The sequence below is a fragment of the Phodopus roborovskii genome, unplaced genomic scaffold, assembly GCF_943737965.1.
Source record: "Phodopus roborovskii unplaced genomic scaffold, PHOROB, whole genome shotgun sequence".
In the NCBI taxonomy this organism is placed as follows: domain Eukaryota; kingdom Metazoa; phylum Chordata; class Mammalia; order Rodentia; family Cricetidae; genus Phodopus; species Phodopus roborovskii.
The window spans coordinates 12,914,037-12,935,400 of record NW_026126611.1 but is presented as its reverse complement, the minus strand read 5'-3'; the positions used below and the strand labels follow the sequence as shown (position 1 = coordinate 12,935,400).

Here is a 21,364-nt window from a genome sequence, read left to right as displayed (position 1 = left end):
TAGTTATCTTTGAGATCTGAGCTCTCTATTTTGAATTCTAAGCATAGATACTATTGAGCTGTTCCCAAGAAACCTGCCCCTATAACCGTGAACACTTCTCATGGGAGAAACCAGGCGGAGAGACCAGACCAGAATAATGTCATTTGTTGATATTTCTAAATGTTTACGCATCATTAACTTGTAGCAATATCCTTGCTGCTGAACGAACTATCAAAATCAGGCTGGACCCTGCTCCCCTCCCCCTTCCATCCTTTTTTTTTTTTTTTTTTTTTTTTTTCTCACACACATGTCGTGAGGTCTTGAAGGACCTGATTATAGAAAGTTTTGGTTTCAGTTTGTTTTTGCCATTTATCTTTTTCGGTTAAGAATGGCATTCTTATCTGACACGTAGGCAAGAATTGCAATGTAGAATACTGCCCCGTGAGCTCTTGGCTGTTCACGAGTTAGCTGGCGTCATGTATCCATTGCTTCAACTCCTCTCTTGCTGTTGGTACATTTTCCTCTGAGTCCAAAGGAGCCCTTCAGCCGTTTGCTGTTCTGTTCAGCCCACCAATCAGGTGTTTCTGCAGCTGCTATGGCGACAGCTTCCTACCAGAGCCCTGACAGCTCAGCAGAGAGCTCAGGGTTGGTCTGGGTTTGGAGGGTTTTTCCTAGGGTGTTCTTTGATATCTATTTTGAACCCCTTGGAAATGTGTGCCAGACAAACGTTTATTCCTGTGCATGATGGGAGAACTGAGTCCAAGCCATCTGTCTTGGCCTGGAAGATGCTGCTCCATGTTGGGATAACGAAGACCGGCCTTTCATGTTTGTGTGTTGGAACTTCGTATGCCTTTCACCTGTTGTTGAAGTAACTTTAGAGTGCCCATGCCCGGGTGTGTGTGTGTGTGTGTGTGTGTGTGTGTGTGTTTTAATCTCAGTTCTTCAACATCTGTAGAAACACTCTGAAATGGCAACGAGCTCAGTTCAGATTATCTCTTCTGACTCCCCCCACACACAAGTTGTTATTTGTCTTCAAAGCTTTGTGGGAACCAGGGGATAATATTTTGTCCCAATCTAGAGTTTCTCTCAGCCCTCAGTCATGTTCTCCTGGATGTGGCAACTCTCTAAAATACACTAGAACTTTAGGCCATTGAAGTGGTCATGAAAACCAGTAGGGGGGTGGGTGGGGGGGGCCTCTCTTCTAAAAATGTTTCCTTTTTGGTTTTTGTTGTTGTTTTGTTTTTTGATGGGGTTTCTCAGTGTAGCCCTGGCTGTCCTGCAAATAGTTCTGTACACCAAGCTGGCCTTGAACTCACAGAGATCAGCCTGCCTCTGCCTCTCGAGTGCTGGGATTGAAAGCATGTGCCTGGCTTCCTTCACCTTTCTTTAGTCCCTTGTCACCCAGGGTTCTCCCTGACATCTCCAACTGTTGCTCCTGCTTCCGTTTCCTCAGTGGGAGCCCCCAGTGCCAACCCTGACATTTGTAAGAAAGAAAGTTAGAAAGAGAATGAATAGACAAAGGCACAGCCTCAGGGAGGCTACTGTGGTGCCAGCTGAGGCATCTGACACATCCTCCAGTGGAGTCTGATTACCATGGGAACAGAGCTTGACAGCAGCCGTCCTTTGCAGGCATCCTTTTAAACGGAGCAAGCCAGATCCCAGCGCTTCCACGACTCGCTTTAGTTTCCGAGAATCTCTTCTGGATGTTGACTTTGCTCTGACCGTCTTTTGATTCTGCCCCCTTTAATGATGTCCCAGAAGCTTCCCCTTGCAAAATAAAAATTAAAAAAAAAATGGATGCAGGGTGTTTAACAATGTCTCCACCTACTTACACAGATAGGAGTGGAGTTCAAGGTGAGAGCTTTATTGTGAGCTCGCCCTATTTAGCACTGCTGGGTTTGACTTCCTCGGGTAGCAGTCTTCCTCAAACCTACAGGGAGCAGGTCTCTGTTGCCATGAGCGCAGCCATAATGGTGGCCCATCAAGGGCAAGTGTAGTGTGAGTTTTCCTTCATAGGTTTTTTATTTGGCTTCTTTTTTTTTTCTCATCAATTCATCTTTCTCTGTGATCAGGAACCCCGATGCCATTGGCCCAGTCACACTCCTTTTCTTTCCTTCAGGCCATTTTCCTCAGCTTCCCACAGCAAGTGTCGGCTTCCATTTCTGTCCCCTCAGTGCAAGCCGGAGAGCAAAGTCTACCGGTATGCATAGCCAACCTCGACATCTCCGAGCCTGTATCTTTACACCCTGTGAGGTGCTGAGTATTGGTTTACATGGTTGAGATGTTCTGCTGGTCACGTTGGTGATTATTCCTTGCACAACGATAATTACACCACTGAGGTCTGTAAATTCACTGTATGTTTCTCATCTTCTTGTTCCCTAGAATTATTACTGCGGTGTCTGTTTATCATCATTATCAACTCAATTTGTTTAGAGGATGCTAAATCCAGGGTTTGCATTTATGCGGGCTAGCTGGTGAAAGGCACAGATAGGACTATAGTTAGCCATCTGTCCTGTAGCAAAGATGCCCCCTTGCTTACATCCAAGAATGGACAAGATTCATTTTAACAGGGCTAACCTCACTTAGTTGCAACACATCTTTCAGTATGATAGTACCGGGGAATCCAGAATGGCATGTTTGTGCCCTGGGGCCTGAGATTCACTATTGGAGAGACCTTCCTTTGTGTTCTTTTAGACTCTTCTTGCTTGTGTGTATGCGTGTGTATGGACACGTGTGTGTGCGTGTGTGTGTGTGTGTGTGTGTGTGTGTGCGTGTGTGTGTGTGTGTGTGTGTGTGTGTGTGAGCGCGCGCCCGCGCGCGCGCGCGCGCATGCACACATGCGGATGATAACCTTGAGTATCATTTCTCAGGCACCTTTTGTTAGAGACAGGGTCTCTCTGGCCTGGAGCTTCAAAGCATAGGCTAAGCCAGCTGGCCAGTGAGTTCCTGGGTCCTCCTTTCCCTACCTCTCATTCCACCATTGCTGGAATTACGAGCACATCCCTCCATGCCCAGCTTTTACACTGGGACCAAATTCAGCTCCTCTTGGAAAGCAAGTGCTTTACTGACCAAGCCGTGTACCCGGTCTTTGGTGTCTCTGACTCAATCTCTCTAAAAATGCAAATACCCTGGGCTCAACCATGTATGAATTAATGCACAAAAACATATTGGTGGCTTGTTATCTCTACTTTGCTCCAGCAGTGCAAGCCCTATACTGACAGGAGCTGAACAATCAGGAGCCATGCATGAAGGTATCCCTTTCTGTAATTAGGCATCATCTGTGAAGTGTCTACTGCGTGCTTGCACTATCAGACGGCAGACTCCCTGGCCACAGGAGGCTCTCAGTCTGTTGGGAGAGACAGACATGTCAACACAACAGGAAAGCCACTGTTCAGGGACAGAGTACATTGAGATTAGTTTAGTTGCTACCGGTATATAAATCCTGGTGGACCTGAAGGCCAAGCAGGATTATAAGTCCAGGGCAGCCTTAGTTTGAGGTCATCCTGAGCTACATGAGACCTCGACTCCAAAATCCCAACACAACAGGTACTGAATTTATATGAGTATGACTCGGGCTGGATTTTCAGTGGTGAGCTGAGTCCTCCAGCAAGAGAGGTAGTCTGTCCTCGAACTCCTAAGTCTCCTGTTCGGCCTCCCCAGTGCTGGGGAATAATTCCATCACTTGAGGATGATTACCTTGATTTGTACTTCTTGTATCTGTTCATCATTGCATTTCTTAACCCTGAAACTTTCTATGGTTAAAAGTGAAGATTTTGGATCCAGATGACCTCTGTTCATCTCCTGGCATAGGCACAAATTATTTATCCTCTTTCTGCCTCGGTTTCCCCAGGCATAATGGGGATGACTCTGGCTGGTTCTTAGTCAGAGATCTTTCCTGAGTTTGCTGGGTCAAGCATTAAGAACCCGGTGAATAGTGGCTGTTCAGTGACAGTGACTGTTCCCAGTCCACTCACCTTAGAGCACCTGGCAGAGATGATGGGAATTACAATATTATAGAAGACCTGTCTTGCCACCATGGCATTCAGAATCAAGCAATGGATTGAAACAATCACCGGGGGCCACCTGTAAGCCAGTAGGTTCTGCACCAGCCACTGGGAATAGGAAGTCTAGTCCTTAGCAAAGCTGTACCTCCTGAGCAAACCGGACATTTGTACTGTCAGATAACGTGTTGGGGACAGTGCTGAGCTAAACTGGTCTCATGATGTCTTAATGGGCACATGGGTCATGTGTTTCTGCTTCCTGTATGGGAACAAAGCGCCTATTGATTTACAGTTGTCTGTTAAAGTGGATTGGAGGCACCTTAGCAAGATGGGTAATAGTTGGACCGAGTTAAACTAGAGGGAAATTTTGTCCCAGCAGGCGTATTTCCTTGCAGAAGGGATGAGTTGTAACACACTCCCTGTTTGTGTGTCCTGTGTGCTAGGTTTGGAGGAGACCAGCCCGTCTACATCAACATCATTAGAGACCCTGTCAGTAGGTTTCTATCTAACTACTTTTTCCGTCGCTTCGGAGACTGGAGAGGGGAACAGAATCACATGATCCGCACCCCCAGCATGCGGCAGGAGGAACGCTACCTGGTAAGTTCTGCCCCATGGCTGAGGTGGCTTCCCGCTGCCTTGGAGCTGTGAGTCCCAGTTGAGAGCTTCCACACCGTGGAACCCTTTGTGGATGAGAACTTGTTCCAGATGACCCAGGGCATCTCAACCGATTCCAGATTTGCTTTGCTCGGTTTGTCTTTATTGCTGAGTTTTAGGACATTCCTTGGGAGTCCCGACCTGCCACTCCCATCGTTAAGAACAGATGTGTTTGGGGAACTCTCTCAGAGGCTCAAAAAAATTTGTTCTCATTCTTGGTCCTGTTCGGTTGCCATAGCGACCTCCCGAGGGAGTGGATTTTCACATGAGGACCTTGAGATCCCTAAAGGACCTAGAAGTCCCGTTCCCCTGAGGGTGCACCTCTCAGTCGCTGGTCTGGGTGCCCTGGGATTTCAAGCCCGCTCCTCCCACCCCGCCCACTCTTCCCTGAGCCTTCAGTGATTGTCTGCCTTGGTGCACGTGGCTTTTCTGACTCTCTCTCCATAAAGGAGACTATTGTTGGCTTCCAGTTGCTTTAAAAAAAAAAAAAAAAAGCACAGGAACTACTCACCACAAAAATGGGAGGCGGAGCTCTGCGCCATATCCCAGCCTGCCACGCACCATAAGGAAATGAAGGAAAATGCAGGTTTCTATCTCTTGGTGACACAGTGACAGAAGCTTGCTGAGGAGCTGTGAGCCCCATGTTTAGGAGGCAGAAGTCACGGACTCCTTGTGTGAGAGCCTGGTGCTTTTCCCAGGTTATCTTGTGATGTTGGGCGTGGGAAGGACCGGACGGGCTGGGGTATTAATGCAGATGTGTTCCCACCGCTGGCGAATACACAGTACCTGTGTCAACTATTGGTCCTCACCATCAGCCTTGTCACCAAAAAGAAGCCAGTCACAGAGCCATCACAATACCCAAACCCCCTTTGATTCTTAAAAACTCAGTATGTATTTGGTGCCCAGGTCATTTTTGGTGATCACCGTGGTGTCACATTCATGTCTTAAGATGTAATAGACTTTGAAGACTCCCCGTGGAAAGCTTCACCCTCCCTGGGGAGCAGAAAGGGGATGGGATAGGGGTTGACGGTGGGGACAGGGGAGGACGGGAAGGTTTGGGAATTGCGAGTGACATGTAAAACAAGCTTGTTTCAAATTTAAATTTTTAAAAATTAGTTTAAAAAAAAGATCTGTACAAGAGATAGATACAAAGGAAATATTAAACTTTGTTAGGAGTATGTTTTTTCCTGCCAGCCTGGACCCACCACAGCGCCAGCCCCAATTAACACACAGAGACTCTGTATTAGATGTAATGCTATTGGCCAGTTACTTGTTATGGGCTAGCTCTGTCTTAAGTATTAACCCATTTCTATTAATCTAAGTATTTCCACGTGGTCTCATCTTACCGGAGAGTGGGCCCGGACCTCTGTTCTCTCCAGTCTCTCTATGCTGACTCCTCCTTACTACTTCCTCTCTCCTCCTTGTCTCCTAGTCCCGCCTGTCTTGTTTCCTATTGGCCAACAGTGCTTTATTCATTAACCAGTATGAGAAACATATTTACATAATGGCATCTCCCATCTCATTCAGTCGTGTGCACCCAGATGGTAGGTAGACCTGACCACTTGTCCACTCCCACAAATGCAGGCTGAGCATCTTTATATGAAAATCTCAGGTGCCCTCAGATCACCTTGAGCATCCACATACTATACCCCAACCTCATGTGACATCTTCATCAAAAAATGTATATGCACTGTGGACATCATATAAAGTGAGTTTCAGGCTATTGTCTATGCAGGGTGCACCATTTTCGTGTGTAGACTTGATTATCTTCCAAGATATCTCATGGTAATAATTCTTTAAAAATTTCCAAGCATTTCAATATTTCTTGATTTACCTGAAGCTTCAGTAATTAAAAAAAAAAAAAACTCTATTTTTTCTTTTTTAGTTTATGGTGTCAAGTGCCCTAATCTTTGTCTTTAAATTATCAGTTAGGAGTATGGCTACTGATATGTAGTTGACTCAGTGACATGATGCACACACACACACAATACGGGCTTGCTTCCCAAAGGAAGGAATAATGTTTTCTAATTATCTTTGCTATTTGTATTGACTCTTACAACAGACTTGTTCTCTTTTCAAAGGGTACATTCTACTTAATTAAAAATATATTTCAAAGATCTAATTTAGTCTTACTACTAAGAAAATGCTGAGAAGCCAAAGACATGGAAATGAATCTTCTTTGGTTTTTTATTGAAAATAGATTCTTCTCTCACACATCTCAACAATTTCCCTCCCTCCACTCCTCCCAGCTCGTCCCCCCAACCTCTCCTCTCTCCCAGATCCACTCCAAAAAGGAGCAGGCCTCCAAAAGACCACAACTAAACACGGCAAAGTAAGATACAATAAGATGAAGCAAAAACCCTCATATCAAAAACAAAAACCACAAACAAACAAAAAACCCTCATATCAAGGCTGGACAAGGCAACCCAATAGGAGGAAAAAGTCCTAAGAGCGGGCAAAAGAGTCAGAGACACATCCGCTTGCTCACACGATTAGTAGTCCCACTAAAACACCACGCTAATAGCCATAACATAAATGGGAAGGGCCTTGTACAGATCCCTGCAGGCTCCACGATTGCTGCTCCATTCAGTCTCTGTAAGGTTCCATGAGTCCCACTTAATCGATTCAGTGGGTCATGTCTGTCCTCCCTCCCCTCTGACTCCAAAAGTCCACACGTCGCCTGGCCATGGGTCTCTGCACCCACTCCCGTCTACTGCTGCCGGAGGAAGCCTCTCTCATCATGACTGAATAAGGCACCAATCTATTAGGAATCATTTTATTGGTTTCTTTTTCTGCCCAGTTGTGTTTGTTTCTACCCTAGGTCTCTGAACTGTCCAGCCTCCCCAGTTCCTGGCCATCCAGGCAGTGCAGGTCATGGGCTCCCTCTCATGGACTGGGCCTCAAGTTAAACTCAGCCATTGATTGGCCACTCAAACAAGTTCCATACTACCATGGCCCCAGTACAGCTTGCAGACAGGACAGAGTGTGGGTCAAAGGTTTTGTGGTCACTGGGTTGGTGTCTGGGTACCTTGGTGCACCAAAGAGGCTAGGATGTAGGGGTGAAGGCTCCTTGCAGGCACCAGCCCCAACCTCTCTGCGTTCAGTGAGCTGTATGGATGCTGTCCTCCGATACTGTTGGAGTTTGGAGAACAACTCTGTTCTAGCATTAGCCTGCATTGTTTGGGGGATCTCCATGGGAGGACATGAATCTTCTAAGTTCTGTCTTTCAAATAGCTTATGAGAGTTGAAGGGAAATCATCTGGATTCTTCTGCTTTGTCAAACTTTACTGCCACACCGTAGAGCAGTGGTTCTCAGCCTTCCTAGTGCTTCAACCCTCAATTAACACAGTCCTTGTGCTGTGTTGACCCCTCCCCCACCACCACCAACCATAAAAATCACCTGGCTGCCACTTCGTCACTGTAATTTTGCTACGGTTGTGAATCATAATGCCATATCTGATGTGCAGGATACCTATCTGACCTGTGGCCCCTCTGAAAGGGTCTTTTGACCCCTAAAGGGTCGTGACCCACGGGCTGAGAAGAACATTCCACGTGTCACAATCCGCCTAAGTTTGTCTAAGGAATACATTACAGTCTTTAGAAGGTGAAATTGCAACCCGAGAGCAGAGCATGGTGTAATGGGTTTTCTTTCACTTTTGTTATTTTCAATGCTGAGAATCAAACTCAGGGCTTCACACATGCTGGGCAAGTGCTCTATCACCCAGGTACCTCCCCAGCCCTGGGTGATTTTTTTTTAAAAGCTCCTGGTGTTGAAAGTTGCCCTGGTAAGTGCCTGCAGGATTCTGACTCCAGTTCTAGGGACAATCCCTGATGGAATTCTATCTCAGTGACTCGAAGGCGCCCCCTTTCCCAGAAATGAAGCCTGTGCTCTGGACATGACTGCCACAGCTGAGCTCATCAGATTGCTTCTTGGCCAGGCTCCCCCATGTGGCAGAGGGAAACCTAGGGGTTGGGGGGAGAGAGAGGAGCCCGGGTGATCCCATCTGCCCTGGCCTGACCCTGGTCAAGGCTGTTTTCTCCTTCAGAAAGTACTTTGTTTATTCAGAAGATGCTCTATTGCCTTTTCATTTTTAATAGCTGGAGCTTTTCTTATTTTTCCATCTCCACAGTCCCATGTCATAAAATTGTCCCCATCAGTCCCATCCTTCAATTTGGCAAGCCTGGATGGTCAGTTGTGCCAATCAAAAAAAAAAAAAAAAAAAAAAAGAGTATTGTTTGTTCTTAGCATCTCCTCAGCAAAACTGAAAGGGTGCCACCTTGGCTGAACTGAGCAGGTCGTCCCCTGGGAGACTGTGTGCACCAAGACACTCCCTGCCTGCCTGCCTGCCACACACCCACAGACTCAGTGCCGGCCCGAATCCAGGGTCTCAGCATCCTGAAGTCTCATGCTTTAGCCATTTGCCAAAAACCTCGGCCTGCCCTTGGCCCAAAGTCCTATGGCGCTTCTTAGCACACAGCCGAGAAGGCTTCTAGCTGAAGGGGCCAAAGAAGGGCGGGGCCTTGCTGTAGTGGGTGGTTTGGAAAAAGATGGAAAAGGATGCTGGACTCTGTGTGACTTGTAGAGGTGATGAGGTCACGTCCTCTTTACGCCAGTGTAAGACTGGCAGTGTGGGATGAGCATAGGCCTCTCAGCCCTGCCTGCAGTGTGACAAGCCCCTTCTGGCTACAAACAAAAAGGGGGACCCAGCTGTGTTTTCAGGGCATAACCATCGCCCCTGGTGTCACCTGCTCTAACGAATGTCCTTACAGAGACATAACCACTAAGACCATTTGTTTGAGCTGGGGCTGTATCTCTCTTGGTAGAGTGCTTGCCTAACAGGTGTGAAGGCCCAGGTTTGATCCCTAGCATTTCATAAGCTCCCACTGGTAGTTGGCAGGTGGGAGTGGGAAGTTCAAGGTCATCCTTAGCTATATATAGTTTGAAGTCAGACCTCATCTCAAAACAGGAGTGGGCATTTTGCTTGCAAATAGTCCAACATTCCTGATTCTTTTATAACTTCTAGAAACATTTAGTTTGCTTTCAACCTTGCTGTTTCTGTCCAAAAACATTCTTTATTTCGCCTTTGCCCGAGGATAATGTTTAAATAAATTAATGATACACAGATGATTCAGTGGCCACAGGCTCAATTATCCTTGTCTCCTCAGTCCCACAGAGTGAGGCTGGCAGAGGCATACTAGGAACCCAGACCCTCTGTAATGAAAGCATGAACTAGAATCAACTGAGAGGTTTTTGAGTGCAAAACAAGAGACAGGGCTGTGCTGGCTAATTTATGTCAACTTGACACAGGCTAGCATCATCAGAGAGAAGAGAGACTCAGCTGAGAACATGCCTCCATAGATCAGGCTGTAGGCAAGCCTCTAGAGCATTTCCTTATTTAGTAATTGATGGGGAGGGCCCTGCCTGTTGTAAGTGGCTCCATCCCTGGGTTGAGCAAGCCAGGAGTGGCAAGCCAGTAAGCAGCATCCCTCCATGGCCTCTGCATCAGCTCCTGCCTCCAGGTTCCTGCCCTGCTTGAGTTCCTGCCCTCGCTGCTTTTGATGAGGAACTGTTAGGTGGAATTGGGGATGGAATTACCTCTTTCCTTCATGTTGCCTTCAATCATGGTGTTTGTTCACAGCAATAGTAACTCTAAGGCTAGGGCCTTTCCTTTCTAGACTCTACGCCTCTGTGAGACTGGGTTTCTCGGATGGCCCTTTTTCTCCCTGCCAGCTGTCCACCTGTAACTCCAGCTCGCCTCTTCCTGGCAGCTGTGCACATTAGTGGAATGTTTATCGTGTTGAGCTTCATCCTCAGTCATAGCTGCTGCCCCTCTAGGCCAGCCCACTACTTGAAGGGCAGGAAGGCGTGGGGAACGTGTTCCCAGTGAGTAAGCTGCTTCTGTGATATGAGTTATTCAGCTTGGCTGAAAACCATGGAAATAATGCATGTTTCAAAGACAGACTGTGTAACTGACAGCTTCTTAATTCATAAGGAATTCGGTGAGTCATGTTGGAGAAGCTGGACAGAGGGTCAGAACCAGCTGGGCTTTACTTTTTTATTATTATTACTAATTGTTTGAGTTAGCCTGGTGATAATTTTTGTGCCTAGGTATCTTTTTGTGTGTGTGTGTGTGTGTAAGTGTGTGTGAGTGTGTGTGCGTGTGTGTGTATGTGTGAGAGTGTGTGTGAGTGTGTGTGTGAGTGTGTGTGTGAGAGTGTGTGTGTGAGTGTGTGTGTGTGTGAGTGTGTGTGTGAGTGTGTGTGTGAGTGTGTGTGTGAGTGTGTGTGTGAGTGTGTGTGTGAGTGTGTGTGTGAGTGTGTGTGTGTATGTGTGAGTATGTGAGTGTGTGTGTGAGAGTGTGTGTGTGAGTGTGTGTGTGAGTGTGTGTGTGTGTGTGTGTGTGTGTGCGCGCGCGCGCTATTGTATCTTGCTCCTGAATGCTCTCTCCTGTCCATACTCTTATTTTTTCACTGGTCTCTGGTCTTCTTCCTATCCCTCAAATGTCCCCTTCTGTAGTAAGTTATACATTTTAATTTGTCTGAACATTTGGACTTGAGAGTCGTTAGCTTGGGAGCAATAGGTGTGAAATGCTGGCGGGTGGAAATTTCCACTCTGACTTCAGTGACTGATGCCTCCGTCCTCCTGAGAATGCAGCCCCAGGTTTTAACCTCCATGCTGAAACATCGTTTTTTCTTTAAGAGGAAAACCATAAAGGGTTTGATTTTTAAGTGTTTCGGCAGATGACCATTTGCAGAATCTTTCTGGAGGCTGGAAAGGAAGCATTTGCTCTCTAGCTACTACAATCTTTGCCTCTGCTTGCAGGCCAAGTTTATGGTCCTGGGGCTTGGTGTGTTCCTGCCTGTTTTTCAATTGTACTGGCTGGAGACTCAGCCAGAGACTGACCTCTGTGGGCCTAGCTTGTCTAATCTGTTCAATGGGACTGTTAATTATCTTCTCAGCCTTCCTCATGGGTTATTGGGAGAACCCGTTTAGCCTTCTATGCAGAACCTGAAACCCTCTATGGGAACCTAAAATCCTCCAAGATCACATATCAGTCTATACCCTTGGCTTTGTTATGGGTCTTTGTGCCATAAAACTGGCCCTTTTGCTCACTAGTGATATTTCAAGGCGCAGCTGGAAGTATTCTATTGAAAGGATACTTTCCCCCCTCTGGCTGGAGCTTCTCTACCCAGAGATCCTACAGTGGCCACTGCTATTCGTGGGACCCCTGATGGGCAGGGCTGGGCCTTGAGCTGTCAGGTCTGATGCCCCTGCTAAAGTCTCATATGGTCTCACTGTACCCCATCCCGGGGAAGAAGTTTCTACTGAAAAGTCTTCTCTTTGTATTCCCAACAGCTGTAGATACCTTTGTGATCCCATTCTGCTGGCAACCATGTGTCCCATGTTTATTTGTGTGGAGCTTGTGTCAGCATTGGGTTATTAAGTCATATGATCAGTATACCCTCCCTCTCTGAGGACTGGAGGGATGGGAGGGATGTCCTGCTATGGGGAAGACAAAGTCCTAGGGCCTAGGAATCCCTGTCTGAGAAATAGTCTTTCACATCCCAGTGCAGATATTTTATAAGCGAAAGCCACAGTGTGAGATGTAGATAGAGTATGTTGGGTCACCTGGTAAACAAGGAGGGAGATGAACAAAGGAGAGAGAGGGGGGGGGAAACAGAATTATCGAGAAGTTTTAGAACAAGGGAGGCACAGGGAGCTTGAAGCCTTGTGAGCTGGAGATTAGAATGTCACCAACCACCTCCTGAGCTGCCCTCAGAGAGCATCCACTGTGCACAGGCCTTCATCATCTATACTCCACGGCTCTCAATATCCTCTGTTTTCCAAGCTCCCATAGAACAACCCACTGATATCTGAGCCCTCAATGGCTTTCCTAGCCCAGAGTTTACCACCATGATCCTCCCTAAAACATATGGCCAAGTCTATTATATACCCCACTCCTGGTACCAATTAATATCCTAGTTAGGGCTTTTAGTGCTGTGATTAAACACTATTACCAGAAGTAACTTGGAAAGAAAAGGGTTTAGCTCACCTTATAGCTTGTAATCCCTCATTAAGGGAAGTCAGGGAAGTCAGGGCAAGAACATGGAGGGAGGAGCTGACGCATCAGCCATGGAAGATACTGCTTACTGGCTTGTTCCCAGGGCTTGCTCAGTCTGCTTTCTTACAAACTCCAGGAGCACCTGCTCAGGAGCAGCCCCACCCACAATGGTCTGGGAGTTTTCATATCTGTCACCCATTTTTAAAAATTCCCCACAGGCTTGCCTACAGTCCAGTCTTGTGGAAGTATTTTTACCTCTTCTCAGATAACAAATCAACAATAAATAACAGAACAAGAGCCAGGGCATCAGGTTAGGGTGTAGCCCCTCATGCTAGTGTATCCGTATGTGCATCATGTTAGTGTGTGCAAAGACTAGCATGAGCTTTACCCCATCTTATATACCATGGAGGCAGGCTCAGGAAAATAAGTGGAAAGATCAAGCCACCAGTAAGGGACAATGCATGGCGCTGTGTTAATCACTCAGGTTTCCAGGAAGTGAAAACAGAGTCAGCAGAAAGATGTGTGTGGTTATGAGAACTCCAGGAACCCAACAGCCAGTGAGAAACAGGAAGTACCTCATAGAGCCAGGCCACCCACGGATCCCAACCATGACACCAGCAGGCCCAGTGTGGGGAAACTAGAATCTGCGTAGAAACGGATCCAATTCTGACCAGCAAACATCACTGAGGCTGCAATATAGAGCTCCCAAGAGACGGAGAAATACCAGCTCATTGTTAGTTACTGCAGTGACCCAAGTGTGCGATTAGCCAAGGAACCATTGACCACAGCTTGTCAAACTCCTACAAGGAGCAGCTCCAAGTAGGTCAGGGAGGGAAGCAGTTAGAAGTCCTTTCCGTTGCTGTTTATGATTAGCAATAGAAAGTGCAAACCTAACAAGCTTAACATAGTAGAAGGGGACAGAGAGGGAGGGAGGGATGTGGGTGGCGAGGGACACAGGTTCATGCAGTGGCATGAACTAGCTAGCACTGTTTAATCAGAAAAAGGATGAAATCCAGGAATGTCATTACAGGCACTGGGGCAGCTTCCCCAGAGAGGAGAAGCCGCTGAGAATGTAAGAATGGGTGCAGATCCAGTAGGAACAAGGAGCAGGAGGAAAATGCAGCAGAGGATGGAACACTCCAGAAAATGTGCATACTCCTGAGAACAAACAGGCTTACTCTGGCTGGAGCCCATGGGTGGAGGAGCGAGGGGCTGCAGTTGAGTGGAACACTTCTCCAGATGTTCCGTTAGGGCAGCTTCCCCGGACCTGCTTTCCCCAGGCAAGGTCCCATCAGGACCATCAAAGGACCACAAGGGCCACCAAAGCACCACCAGGTGCATCCTGATGGCCACCTGTCAGCTGAGCTTGTTTGTCTCGCCCTAACTGTGAGTCAGCAATCCCTGCAGCTGTGGGCCAGCACTAGACCCTTGCAGGGCCAGGTGGCTGGCATTTACTCACCGGATGGGGAGGGAGGGTATACAGAGATGGGGGAGGGGCAAGGAGGTGGAGTCAAGTCAACAGCACTAATGCCTGAAGCACACTACAGGAATGTGGCTAGTCTACCAAGCAGCCTGGCTTTGAGGGTTGTTTTGTTTTGTAACTTTGTGTTACATTGTTACACTATATTACTTAAAGCCCTGGTGATGTTTACTTCTGGTGCCTCCCCCCCCCCCACTCTAAAATGTTTCTGTTTTCTAGACTCTTAATTGACACGAGGAAAAAGGGTCTTACAGAAGTCCAGGGGCTGGAGAGATGGCTCAGTTGTTAAAGTGTTGCCCTCACAAGTAGGAGAACCTGAGTTCAGTCCCCAGAACCCACATGAAAAAGCTGGGTGTCAGGCCCGGGAAATGAATCAGAGGGTGGTGGTGTTTATGGTCAGGCCTAAGGACCAGAATTTGATCCATGGATCACACAAGGGGCTGTTAAAAGCACCCAATAGCTTGTGTCAACATACAGGCACACACGTGCACACACACACATATACACACACAGTCAAATGGTGTAATGCAACATCCGCTGTATTTGTGAATATCCCGTGTGTCTCCTCAGTCAGGCATTTCACCAATAATTGAAGTAGAGAATGTTTATGAGTGGAAGCCAAAGCGTATGGCACACTGCATTTAAGATCGCAGTGGTGTAGAAAGCTGTGCTTCAGGCAATAAGACAGAGTGAGAGTTTGGATGAACAAAATACCTTGCCATGTGGACATCACCTTTTCCCTTACCATAGGTTGGCATGACACCTGGAATCCACTACAGTCTCTCCAGGGGGCTATGTGACCGTCTTTAAATGCAGGCACATTCACACGATGCCATGTGTACTAAAATGATGAGGGCTGATAGAACCAGCTTTCAAATGCAGATGGGAAAGACTAAACACAGCCAGAGACCACCGCTGTTAGAAGCAATGGGGCGCCGTGCCTCGGAAAGTGAAAAACCAGCGGCTCCATTAATCTGTGTTGAAATTTGGATTTTACACCCACACTTGTTTTGCAGAAGCTGGCACACCTCTAGAGTTGTTCCCAATGCTGCTCTGCCGGTATTTTTCCTCTGCCCAGCTGTTTTACATACACAGTATAAATTCCCCCAAAGGCTGCCTGACCTCCAAACAAGTTCTTCAAAATATTTTGTAGTCTGAAGACAAGAAAAAGTAAGGGTAACACATCTAAGAGATTTATTGGAATCTCGGCTTGAATCCTAATTGCAAGCACTTATGAAAATGTCAATATTAACATGAAATAGCTGGCAGTTCTTCTAATAAATGTAAATTGAATTAGATAGTGTGTAATTGGAAAAATACTCCCTCCCCTCGGTCTCTCTCTCAAAACAAGTCTCAGAATCTGTTAGCTGCAGCCGCCTCGTCCCCTAATGGCTGGAGCCTGAAGGACAGGGCTAAAGACTCAGAAAAGCATAGACTAAGAAGAGAGAACGATGGACCCTTGACCATAGCGAGGACGTATTGTAGCTGTCAGCAGAAGCAGGGCACGTGGCCAGATGAGAGGGGAGGGGTGCAAAGGCTTCGCTTAACACGGAAACCGGTATATAGTTAGGCATGTGACACACACCTTTCTATAGTTGGGATTTTCTTTGGGCTGCCAACCAGCTCCCGGATAGAGACACAGAGACTTATTTAATTCTGAAAGCTCAGTCTTAGCTTAGGTTCATCCCACTAGCTCTTTTAACTTAATTTAACCCGTTTCTATGTATCTACGTTTTGTCTCGGACTTTTTACCTTTCTTTCATTCCATATGTAGTAATTTCCCGCTTTCTCCCTGGCTGGCTGGCCGGCCCCCAGCATCTCCCAGGTATCTCTTTTTCATTCTTCCCCCAGGTCTAAATGTCTGCTCCTACTCACTCTCCCTGCCCACCACCTACACCTCCTCCCTTGCTATTGGCTGTTCGGCTTTTTATTACACCAATCAGGTGCCTAAGACAGGCAAGGAGAAAGAAGCAGCAGCATGTCTTTGCATAGTTAAACAAATATCCCATACCGTACCTCGTCTTTGTTTCTTTTCCTCTTGCTGTGCTACAGTACTCTGACAGAAACAACTTAAAAGGAGAAAAGGTGTATCTGATCTGGCTCACAAATCGGGGGTACAGCCCATCATGGTGGAGGCATGAGCTTGAAGCAGTTGATCCTGTCATAGCCCCCGCAGCAACAGAGGGCAGGGGATGTCGATGCATGCTCCCGTTTGGGTACCTTTCTTTCTCTATTTATACAGTCCAGGATCCTAGACAGGGAAAGGTGCAGCCCACAGTGGAAAAACCTTCCCACCCCCTTTAACACAATCGAGATAACCAATCCTCCACCAGTATTCCCCATAGCCCTTCTCCTAGGTCAGTGGTTCTCAAGCTGTGGGTTGTGACCCTTGCATCAGTGACCTTTCACAGGGGTTTCGTGTCAGATACCTTGCATATCAGATGTTTACAATGTGACTCATAACAGCAGCAAATTGCAGTTACGAAGTAGCAACCAACATAATTTGACGACTGGGCGGCAGTCACCACAACAGGAGGAACTGTATTAAATGGTCACAGCATTGGGAAGGTTGAGAACCACTATGCTCCATCATTTCAGATTCTGTCCATCTAACAATTAACACCAACCCTCACACAGCTGTAACCCCAGTATTTGGGAGGCTGAGGCAGAAAGATCTCAGGTTTGAGGCCAGCGTGGGCTACATAGCAAGAGACCTTATGCTTGCCACCAAAGAAAGAAGATAAAGAGAAGAAGGGAGGCTGGAGAGATGGCTCAGAGGTTAAGAGCATTGACTGCTATTCTAGAGGTCCTGAGTTCAATTCCCAGCAACCACATGGTGGCTCACAAGCATCTGTAATGAGATCTGTTCCCCTCTTCTGACCTGTAGGGATACATGCAGATAGAATACTGTACACATGATAAATAAATAAATCTTAAAAGAGAGAGAGAGAGAAGGGAGAAGAGAGACTGATGTTATACATACTTGATTTCCTGAAATGTGCCTGAAAGTCAGACTTGCCTCCGAGTATAAAGAAACCTACAGAATAAGCACTCAAGACTGGGTATTTGGGTGGTTCTGGTTCATAATCAGCAGAATCTGCAAAGCACACTTTAACCAACCATTTTTGTTCCCTTTCACGATAGACTAATGAGTGTTATGAAGCAGAGAGGGTAGCAATAAACATGGTTTGGTAAGAATTTCATGAAATGTTCCGTCTTCTCCATGTGGTATTTTCACTGATTATTTAGGAAAGAAATCAGGTATGAATTAATAGAGGTGTGGGGGACTTCATTTGTCCACAATCTCGTACATCTCTAAGACAGATATTTCTCTGACCCTAAACTCATGCAGATATTCAAGGCTGAATGTAAGAATTTTAAGCAAAGTCTACTTAATTTCATGACGAGAATAACGTCTTAAAAAGCAGCTGTGCCAGAGGTGCCAGTTGCATAGTGGGTAAGAAATCGCCCCCTGTATTAGTTGCTGTTCTTTGGCTGTAATGAAATGCCGTGATCAAGACAGCTTACAGAAGAAGCATGCGTATTGGTTTATGGTTCCAGACAGATAAGAGCCCATCACGGTGAGGTAGGCACAGCAGCAAGTGGCAGACATGAACACAGGACAAGAAACTGAGAAATAAGGGCTGGAGAGATGGCTCTGCTTTTCCAGAGAACCAGGTTGAGTTCCCAGCACCCGCATGATAGCTCACAGCTGTCTGTAACTCCAGTTCCAGGGGATCTGACACCCTCACACTAACACACAGACATACGCGCAGGCAAAACACCAATGCACTCAAAAATAAAAATAAATCATTAAAAAGTGTGTTTAAAAAAAAAAAGAAACAGAGAGATCACATCTTCAACTACAGTCATGAAACTTGGAACTAGGGGCTGTCAACTCTTGATTGTCACCTCTGCAATGTACTTCTCCAGGAAGGCAGTACCACCTAAGCCTCCCCAAACAGCTCCACCTTCTCAGGACCAAGGGCTCAAACATCTCAGCCTGTGGGGGACATCTCTCAGCTAAACCAACATGCCCACAGCAAAAAGAAAATAACAAAATACCCAAAGCCTGACAAGTAAAACACAATGGAATGTTGACCACATCTATGTCCAGCCTCTCTTGTTTTGGACATGACACCTTGCAGGAAAGAAGCAAGTAACCCCAGTGTGACCTTTGTAGTGTAGTGTGACCCCAGTGTGACCTTTGTAGTGTAGTGTGACCCCAGTGTGACCTTTGTAGTGTAGTGTGACCCCAGTGTGACCTTTGTTGTGTAGTGTGACCCCAGTGTGACCTTTGTAGTGTAGTGTGACCCCAGTGTGACCTTTGTAGTGTAGTGTGACCCCAGTGTGACCTTTGTAGGGTAGTGTAACCCCACCCCAGTGTGACCTTTGTAGTGTAGTGTGACCCCAGTGTGACCTTTGTTGTGTAGTGTGACCCCAGTGTGACCTTTGTAGGGTAGTGTGACCCCAGTGTGACCTTGTAGTGTTTTAGATGAACAAACGTCTTGAATTAGACATGCAGAAGAATTCCATGCTGGTAAAATAGAGTTATCAAGTTGCACGAGAAAGGAGGGACATTGATAGCTATGTATCTCAGATCTAATTGAGCCGCTCTCTACACAACCTCTGCTAATAATAAAAAGCCCTCGAGAGTAAGAGCAGCCATCAGAGCCTAGGCAATCAGATTAGCCTGCACCGACTTTATTACTTCTAATCTTCTTTCTCAAAGTAATTGTTATTCAGTGTGGATTATGTCTATTTTGCTCCCTCTAATATTGTTTCCTAAATCCTTAAGATTAGTTCATGTTTGGATAAGCCTTCCATTTTTAGCTAAAGTACAATTTGGAATAGAGCATTACATTTGCAGCGCTCGCCATGGCGCCTGTTACACAACGGCAACAGATAAAACTGTACTCCGCCAGAGTCTTCCTCTGGTACTCTTCCATGTGCAGTTGCCCTGGGTTTTCCTCAAGTCTAACATGCCAGGCACTGTCCACAGGGTAGCTGTGGAACAATGGACCTATAGCCCAAGTCCTGCTGTAGCATACATTTATCTCCTGTGTTGTCAGTGAGGGGTGCCCCACCTACTCAGACACCCAGACAAGAAACTCTGGGGCCAGCCTACCAGCTTTCTCTTTCTCTCCTCCAGCTCATATGCACGCGGCTGTTGTCAGCCTGTTTTCTATTGCTAGTCCTGGGCTGAAGGGCAGAGGCTGGTGGCTGGATGTCTTCAGATATGGGTCAGAGCATAATGCCAGCATCTGTCCAGTTCCTGCTGAGGATCGTGGGCTGTTTCAGCTCGTGGTGGAGTGGAAGAGAAGCAGGAAAGTGGCCAAACTCCTCCTCGGCTAGCTAACACATCTCTGCAGGAAATGCATTAATCCATCATGAGGGTCCTACCCCTATGATCTACCCTGTCATGATGTCCCTGTTCCCAGCATGGCTGCTGTGGCAGCCATATTCAAACCAGGCTGGCCACAAGGTTAGCCTACTATTAGAATATTAATATTATGTTAGGTCATACTATAATCATGTTAGAATCAAAGCCAAAGGTCTGAGCTGGTGTGAAGGTATTAGAGTTTACATTATTCCCAGGTATACATTGCATTTTTTTCAATTTTTTGATTTTTTTTTTAAGATTATAGTATAACCACATTCCCCTTCCTTCCCTCCTTCCAAACCTTTGCATATGCTTCTTCTTGCTGTCTGTCAAATGTATAGCCTATTTGATTAATTGTTATGATATACACAAAGCGCACAACAAAAACCGTGGCATGATGACCCCAAGAGTGCAGTAGTGGCTCACACACCTTGGCAGTTACCAATAGCCAGCTCTCTAACCGGACTTACGTGCACGCTGTGCCTTTAAACTGGTAGCGCCATGAGCAGGTGAAGGTAAGCTCCTCAGGATTCTTTGGGCCCCGAAATCTGTTGGACTTGAAAGAGAGAAGCATTAGTCTATGACTTCTGTCTGCCAGTCGTCTACTTGACACCAGAAGTCTTGCTTCTATCATCCAAGTGCCAAGTGGTCTCCTATGGTGCAAGAGACGTACAGAGCTGCTGAGGTCCGTGCTTCTGGCGTGACTTCCCTATGAAGCTCTGGCAGAGGCTAGAAAAGAAAGTGGGCAGGAGGCTATGAGTGTGGGTGCTGGAGTATGTCCTCAGCTGCTCATCCTGGAGCTCCTTCTGTATCTTCTCACAGACCAGCTCCCAGCTGGGGGGGGGGTTGTCATTCACTTCTCTCCTTCAAAAGCTTTCCAATGCATGGTCAAAGCATCTAATGGGCTATCGTCAAAATTTGACACCCTTATTATCCCATAAAAAAGCTACTCAACCACCAGTAAAGACTCTAAGAAAAGTTGGATGAAAATAAAGCTAACACCTCTACCCTTGTATCAAAATTAATTCCAGATGGGTAAAGGGAGGAGAATGTTTAAGAGAACTCAGAAACTGTAGAAGTGCGTATAAGAATCTTCGGGTAATCTAGAGGCAATGGGGCTCACAGCAATGGAAGAAAACACAGAGGAAATGAATTTTATATTTGCTCCAATATAAAAATTAAGTTTATTATACAAAAAGCTGTTGTATGGTAGTCACTGGGAATGATGAGAGCTCAGTTCTTTAATATACATATAAGCCCGTGAAAATGAATCTACCAGCTGGAAAATTAAAGGCAAAATTCCACATAACCTAAGAATTATTCAGCCATACTCATCCGTTTTCAGATTAGCAAATTAAAGCTGTAACTGCCACGAACATATCAACTTGGCCGAGAATTTAGAAACTAACTAGTGATGTGCCCGGCACAGCCACCTGATTGGGGCATCAGAGCTAATATGTACTGTTTGCACATTTCTGTGGTGTAAATGCCCTCACCGAGGCAGTCTGGAGCTAACATGGTGTTACTGACAATGACCAAAAACAAAGAATATTTGTCTCTTTTGTCCTGAACTGGACCCAGTGTGTTTCTAACATACAGTCCTATCCAAAGAGCATGAGAGGGGACATGGGCATCTCTTTCTGGTGTCTGGATTCGGGGAAAGAGTCTCTTCTGTTTTGGCAGTGTATCATCAGACGTTTTAATCTGTATCCGCCCGAAGGAGGAGGAATGATCCAGGGCCTTTAAGCGGCATGTCCTTCTGTTTGGTCATTCTATTGTTTGATGAAACACCGTGACCAAGGCA

At 46.4% G+C, this 21,364-nt stretch overlaps 1 protein-coding gene across 1 annotated transcript in view; it reads left to right on the top strand.

The window, feature by feature from the left end:
- Positions 1-21,364, top strand: part of Ust (uronyl 2-sulfotransferase) — a 249,244-nt gene that overhangs the window by 164,255 nt on the left and 63,625 nt on the right. The window contains exon 5 of the mRNA XM_051206019.1: positions 4,424-4,577. Coding sequence (XP_051061976.1) covers positions 4,424-4,577 — 154 coding nt within the window. The remainder of the gene's footprint in view (positions 1-4,423; positions 4,578-21,364) is intronic.